Consider the following 7,858-nt stretch of genomic DNA (forward strand, 5'->3'; position numbering starts at 1 on the left):
CTTTTAAATGATATCAAACTCAACGATTTATCTTTTTCAGTGATGAAGGCATGGACGTCTCATGGTAGGGTATGCAAAAATGGGTCAACTTTGAGGACCTCCATCCTAAATGTTTTGGCATTCAGGTCTTAAAAATCCCTTTCTGACCACTTCTTCCATGGATAAATATGTATGGAAAGAACATAATGCTTCAAGATTAGACGCGAGAGAACACAGTTGATCTGTAATACCAGTAATCTGTTCAGAAGTGGAGAGGATCTTGTCCAGAGATTGTGTGGTGATGGGAATCATTGGGTGATTACATTACAAGACTGATCGACTGACCTTTGAATAGCTAACTAGATACGCTGATCCGATTTTCCGTTATCAGATCATGTCCATTCAGATGAACACAGAACACATTGTTTCTGTTATTGGGTTGGTCTGGTTGAATTGATTTATATCAGAAACACTGTCAGGGTTCTAATGACAAACCTCACTAACCATGAAAATCAGAAGACATTCCAACAGGTATCTAATCCACACCCCTGTCCTGAGTGTGTCAGACATGCCTTGAAGTGGAGGGAGTCATTTTAAAGGGATGATTGTATAGAAGTTCAGACTGCAGTGAAAGCAGTTGTTCGTTTACCCTCACTGTAAAAACAAGAGTGGATTCCTCAGTGCATCATCAGTTCAGACCCACTTAAACCTTGGAAGTCCTTTTTCACTAACCCTGTAGAGGTTGACCTAGAGGGAGAGAGAGTGTATGTTTAGGGCAGCATGTGGGTTTGTTTTCCCTAGAGCTGTACATCCACGGTTAACCTATGTGGTTTCTCAGTTTTGACTACTTTATGTCCAAATCTCATTTCCACAATAGTTATTGCATAACACTGACAAAGACCAAATCCCCAACCACTAGCTCAACAGAAGAAAGAAGTTGCCTCATGACAAAGTGAAAAAATTGCACAAATCAATATCGCAATGCATGGCACTCTACCGATCTTGCAAAACTGACATTACAGCATTTCTGTGGCCTACCGTTCACTCGCCTACCGTTCCCTGACAACATAGTACACAGAGAGGGTATCCCTGGAGTCTGTCAGCAATACAGCTGTTCAACATCTTAGCCAGACTACTTGTTTTTCTTCTAGAGATGAGTCAGCTGTGTGTCAGCAGCTCCATTCTACACATCCTCAGGACTGCTGAACTGAATTAACCCCTGCTAGACTATAGTAACCTCCATATCCCTGTCATGTCCCTGCTAGCCTATAGTAACCTCCATATCCCTGTCATGTCCCTGCTAGCCTATAATAACCTCCATATCCCTGTCATGTCCCTGCTAGCCTATAATAACCTCCATATCCCTGTCATGTCCCTGCTAGCCTATAGTAACCTCCATATCCCTGTCATGTCCCTGCTAGCCTATAGTAACCTCCATATCCCTGTCATGTCCCTGCTAGCCTATAGTAACCTCCATATCCCTGTCATGTCCCTGCTAGCCTATAATAACCTCCATATCCCTGTCATGTCCCTGCTAGCCTATAGTAACCTCCATATCCCTGTCATGTCCCTGCTAGCCTATAGTAACCTCCATATCCCTGTCATGTCCCTGCTAGCCTATAGTAACCTCCATATCCCTGTCATGTCCCTGCTAGCCTATAATAACCTCCATATCCCTGTCATGTCCCTGCTAGCCTATAGTAACCTCCATATCCCTGTCATGTCCCTGCTAGCCTATAGTAACCTCCATATCCCTGTCATGTCCCTGCTAGCCTATAATAACCTCCATATCCCTGTCATGTCCCTGCTAGCCTATAGTAACCTCCATATCCCCGTCATGTCCCTGCTAGCCTATAGTAACCTCCCTATCCCTGTCATGTCCCTGCTAGCCTATAGTAACCTCCATATCCCTGTCATGTCCCTGCTAGCCTATAGTAACCTCCATATCCCTGTCATGTCCCTGCTAGCCTATAATAACCTCCATATCCCTGTCATGTCCCTGCTAGCCTATAGTAACCTCCATATCCCTGTCATGTCCCTGCTAGCCTATAGTAACCTCCATATCCCTGTCATGTCCCTGCTAGCCTATAGTAACCTCCATATCCCTGTCATGTCCCTGCTAGCCTATAATAACCTCCATATCCCTGTCATGTCCCTGCTAGCCTATAGTAATCTCCATATCCCTGTCATGTCCCTGATAGCCTATAGTAACCTCCCTATCCCTGTCATGTCCCTGCTAGCCTATAGTAACCTCCATATCCCTGTCATGTCCCTGCTAGCCTATAGTAACCTCCATATCCCTGTCATGTCCCTGCTAGCCTATAGTAACCTCCCTATCCCTGTCATGTCCCTGCTAGCCTATAGTAACCTCCCTATCCCTGTCATGTCCCTGCTAGCCTATAGTAACGTCCCTATCCCTGTCATGTCCCTGCTAGCCTATAGTAACGTCCCTATCCCTGTCATGTCCCTGCTAGCCTATAGTAACCTCCATATCCCTGTCATGTCCCTGCTAGCCTATAGTAACGTCCCTAGTAGCCTATGGTAACCTCCCTATCGTGTCCCTGCTAGCTACTTAGCCTGATGGGGCCACTTCCCTTAGTCTACGTCTGTCTCAGCCAGGGACTGGTTGCGGGAAGACCAACCACTCAGCTGACTCATTACACAACTCCAAGGGTGTTTCTCTCCTCCAAGGCTGCGTCAGGCCAGGGGCGGTTCTGGACCAGTGCCCCTGTGACAACAATTTTGGACCCCCTTATGGCCCCCCTAAATGTGGAGTATGAAATAACACATTTTTGCTATCGTTCTTTTTTTACATCCGTTATTAGACAGTGGCAACGATGATGATTATGAACATGGTCTTTTGCCTGCTAATGCCTGCAATGCAGTGAAGAAAACGATATGACAACAATAACGTCTAATGTAACTGGCCCCTCTAACAGTACAACTGGCCCCAGCTTGCCCCCCCCCCCCCCAGTTGAAATGGTCTAGAACCGCCACTGCGTCAGCACTGGTTTACGAGTGTCTGTCTAACCTTTGGTTCCGCGTGGTGCAGCACAGAGCAGAGGAGTTCATTGAACTCCAGTGACTCGCTCCCTGTACTAGCTGGAGGCAGGCCAAGACAATCCAGCTCAGCCTGCACTGTGAACTCAAGTATCAGCCCTGCTGCCTGCCTGCAGCCTGTGATCTTTCGCTCCACAGCTCAGCGCTAAGCAAACAGACAACACCCTCTCCAACTCCCCTCACTACACCTCCCTTTCCCCTTCTTTCTTCCCTCGCTCTATTCCCATCCACCTTCTCACCCTCCCTTGCTCCCATTCTCCCCATCTCTCTCCCTTTTGTTCCCTCTCCTCTCTGCACGTCGATGTCCCCAGCCAGGACCCCCACCTACAGGCTGACAGAACACAGGAAAAGGGAGGGACAGTCAGGGGAAGTATCCTAGCTTTGAAAATAGCTTTCGCTTCCAAACCTGTACAGAGGAAGACGAGGAAGGGGGGGTGGGGGGGGGGGGGGTGGAGTATCTGGGGTCAAAGTACTGTGCTAACGGTGGTCAAAATCATTCTGAAAGGGCTTTGTTTTCCCTGATTGCTGTGCATGTAGTAGGTGTGTATGTGGACATGTTTAACTATACTAGTGGGGACCAGAAGAACTCACAAGAAGAGCAAACAAAAACAAACATTTGAACAAGTGGGGTCCCCTCAGGGAAAAATTGTATTTTAGGCTTAGAGATTAGATTTATGGTTAGAGGTTCGGGAAAATAGGATTTTCAAATGGGAATCAATTGTGTCCCCAGGAGTTTAGTAAAATAAATTAATGTGTGTGTGTCAGTGTACTTTTTTTTAGACTAGGGTGGGGCAGTATTTAGTGTTCTTTATATTAAGCGACAGACACGAGGGGATCATGTGCATGATGACAGTACTCTCTCGTGATAGATTGGATTTGGGACTGCATGTAAGACTTGACTCTGGGTGCCAAATGACCATGACAGATACACACGTTCTGACAGTAGCAGATTCAGGGGCAGCCCACTCATTAAGGCATTAGGGGCGGGCCCCCACCTTTGTGATTGACCCCATTTTTATATAGAAAGTGTACAAAACATTATGAACATCTTCCTAATACTGAGTTGCACATTCTTGCCCATTCACCCTCTGAATGGTATACATACACAATCAATTCATTCATTGTCTCAAGGTTTAAAAATATCTTTTTTAACCAGTCTCTTCCCCTTCATCTACACCGATTGAAGTGCATTTAACAAGTATCATAGCTTTCACCTGCTCAGTCTATATCATGGAAAGAGCAGGTGTTCTAAATGTTTTGTACACAGTGTATATTGTACACAGTGTATATTATATCATTCATGGATTATGTTTTAAAATGCTCATAAAAGTGCAGTAAATGTGTATATTTTCCTGTTTCAAAAAATATATATTGTTCAAAACATGCTGTTCAGCTACTACTCTGCCCCTCAGGGACTGCCAGCAGCAACAGCTCTGCCTCCATGGGTGCATAGGCCATGCGAACATTGCTTGGTGGGTTTTTCCAGCTATTTGCTATGATGGGCAACTGCCCCAATGAAACCGCAGGATTTCATAGCATAAATTATAGCAGCACAAAGTAAATGGATGGTCCTGGGGCACTCAAATGTGCATCCGTTCAGTCAGAACGTATGGCTCTGCTCTAGTCTCCTCTTCCCAATGAGGCTCTTATATCAGACGGCTTACTTCCGAATACACCTACTCTATCAGGTACAGGTGGCACTAAACAAAAAAGGTAATTGTAATTAACTTGTAAATAAATAAATCATAACAGTTATGGGAGCCTGGGACCAGATAAACCGGACAACTATATCCAACAAGAGTGGAAGGACAGAGGGATACACTATCTAGAACCTTCTCTATCTAGAACGGATCTGGTAGGACACAAACAGCATAAAACCGGGTGTGTCACACAACCTGATCATATTAATTAGACAGCAACACTAGTTGAGAAACAGTTATCTACCTGGTAGCTTGCTAGTTCTCTCTCATGCCAATTTCAAGACTTTCTAAAACGAATTTCTAACTCGAAAAATATGAAGTTATTTCAGAATGAAAGTTAGCTGGCTAGCGCATGATGCTTTCTGATATGTTAGCTAGCTATCCCCAGTTCGATAACGTGTTTTCACTTATTGCATCTGCATGCTTGTTGCATTCTCCCTGATGCATGAGCTCGTTCGTTCGTGAGCTGGTAGCTCACTCTATAATAGTATAATCAAATCTGTTCAAAACAGTGGCAGCATGTGCAACAGTGGTCATTTTGTTTTTGACATGCAAAAGTCAAACACGTGTATTTAAGGTGTTGTTCAAATGCACAGATCACTTCATACATTTTCACAAAAGACACTACCGGTAGATCAAAAACTTGTCATCATATTTCTGTCATGCTGCTTTGTTGACAACTCCAACCACCTTGCGCCCCAGGAATTCAGCCAATCATCGGCCGCCACGACGTTTCTGTCGTAACACCAGGGATAGTTTCAGTCACAAACAGTGTGTCCTAACACCACCTGGGGAGAATGTGTTCCCCTTTCACTGAGGAGGGCCAGGAAGAGCTTCCATACTCACTGCTGCATCGCACTTCTCTCTTCTGGGGGTTATATAAGACAACCACCTGAAATAAACACACAGTCTACTGGGGATGTCACACCCACCAGTGGCGGTTCTAGACCATTTCAACTGGGGGGGCCAAGCTGGGGCCAGTTGTACTGTTAGAGGGGCCAGTTACATTAGACGTTATTGTTGTCATATCGTTTTCGTCACTACAATGCAGGCAAAAGACCATGTTCATAATCATCATCGTTGCCACTGTCTAATAACGGATGTAAAAAAAAAGAACGATAGCAAAAACTCATTAGAAAGCAAAAACGATCTTTGTCTCCATGTGCAGTTGCAAACCGTAGTCTGGCTTTTTTTAATGGCGGTTTTGTATCAGTGGCTTCTTCCTTGCTGAGCGGTTTTTCATGTCGATATGGGACTCGTTTTACTGTGGATATAGATACTTTTGTACCGGTTTCCTCCAGCATCTTCACAAGGACCTTTGCTGTTGTTCTGGGATTGATTTGCACTTTTTCGGCACCAAAGTACATTCATCTCTAGGAGACAGAACACGTCTCCTTCCTGAGCGGTATGACGGCTGCGTGGTCCCATGGTGTTTATACTTGCGTACTATTGTTTGTACAGATGAACATGGTACCTTCAGACATTTGGAAATTGCTCCCAAGGATGAACCAGACTTGTGGAGGTCTACAATTCTTTTTCTGAGGTCTTGGCTGATTTCTTTTGATTAACCCATGATGTCAAGCAAAGAGGCACTGAGTTTGAAGGTAGGCCTTGAAATACATCCACAGGTACACCTCCAATTGACTCAAATTATGTCAATTAACCTATCAGAAGCTTCTAAAGCCATGACATCATTTTCTTGAATTTTCCAAGCTGTTTAAAGGCACAGTCAACTTAGTGTATGTAAACTTCTGACCAACTGGAATTGTGATAGATGAATTCACTTATAATTCACTGTGTCTGTAAACAATTGTTGTAAAAATGACTTGTGTCATGCACAAAGTGGATGTCCTAACCAACTTGCCAAAACTATAGTTTGTTAACAAGAAATTTGTGGAGTGGTTGAAAAACGAGTTAATGACGCCAACCTAAGTGTATGTAAACTTCTGACTTCAACTGTATATTCCCAACCATCCACTATGATCAACCACCCTTATTAAGTAACCATACCAAACATAACCTCATTTGAATGTCTCGGATTTACATTTACCATGTTATGTCTAGTCTATGAGAGCAGGCTGTGTATTGCCCATGTCCCAACAAAGTTAGGCTGTTCTGAGGGCAAAAGGTGGTGCACAACTCAATATTAGGAAGTTGTTCCTAAATATTTTGTACGTGTAATCTACAATGTATAATGGCCATGTCATTATGTCTGGACAACATACGTCTATAAAAAGGACAGTTTGTCGGTTTCAGATCAATACTTACTCATTTTCAAGCAGTGTCATACACACGACCTCTTTGATGCCAGGGTTGTTGGCTTTTTCACAGGAGCAGTTCTGGAGGTTCCAGGTAGCCACCCTGACCACCGCCTTCCCCTCCCGCATCCCCGAAGGAGGCTCCACGTCGGGCCGCACAGACATGATCCGAGTCGGCCCCCCGGCTGGAAGATCCAGGTCCTCACTCAGGAGACTGAACGATGTGGGGCTCGGATGAGACTTGGTGGTGCATGTCAACCCCCCGTTGGTATTGGTGGAAGGTGTTCTGGAACGCTCCACGTACACTTGAAAGCGGATTTTGTCCAATAGAGACGAGTTTATGTGATTGACCCTCACCAAGTCTTCGATGCTTTTAAACGGACCGTTTTCTAACCTGTATTCTACTATGTTATTCGCTATTTTACCCGTGATGCCACGGATGCTCATGAGCTGCGCTGGTGTGGCGGTATTAATGTTCATACCTGTGCATGACAGGTGGGGTTCGAAGTCTTTACGCAGAGACGACGGCGAGTGTTGGGACGAACTCGTCCTGCTCGAGACGCATATTTCCAGTCTGATGATCTCCAGTTTGCCGGCACCAATTCCACTCACGAGAGCCAAATCCTCTACTTTTTTAAACCCCGCAATGCAGTCCCGATACTGCACGATATTCTGCGCTACTATACGGTTCACTCCCGGTAGAGTCATCAGCTCCTCCTCGGTGGCCGTGTTGATATTCAGCCGCTCCTGGTTCACGAGGATGTGGCTGAAGTTGCACGCGGCGCTAAACTTGCGCTTGCTGTTGCTGAAATCCGTCGGGTCTTTGGGGATCGAGCGGTGGCACCCCAAATTCCCACCCAT

General features: G+C 45.2%; 1 protein-coding gene across 1 annotated transcript in view; it reads right to left on the bottom strand.

Annotated features, from left to right (window-relative positions):
- The window catches only part of LOC115175681 (endonuclease/exonuclease/phosphatase family domain-containing protein 1), a 28,749-nt gene extending 20,891 nt beyond the window's left edge, over positions 1–7,858 (bottom strand). Inside the window, exon 1 of the mRNA XM_029735114.1 lies at positions 7,008–7,858. Coding sequence (XP_029590974.1) covers positions 7,008–7,858 — 851 coding nt within the window. The remainder of the gene's footprint in view (positions 1–7,007) is intronic.

The sequence above is a fragment of the Salmo trutta genome, chromosome 36, assembly GCF_901001165.1.
Source record: "Salmo trutta chromosome 36, fSalTru1.1, whole genome shotgun sequence".
Lineage (NCBI taxonomy): Eukaryota > Metazoa > Chordata > Actinopteri > Salmoniformes > Salmonidae > Salmo > Salmo trutta.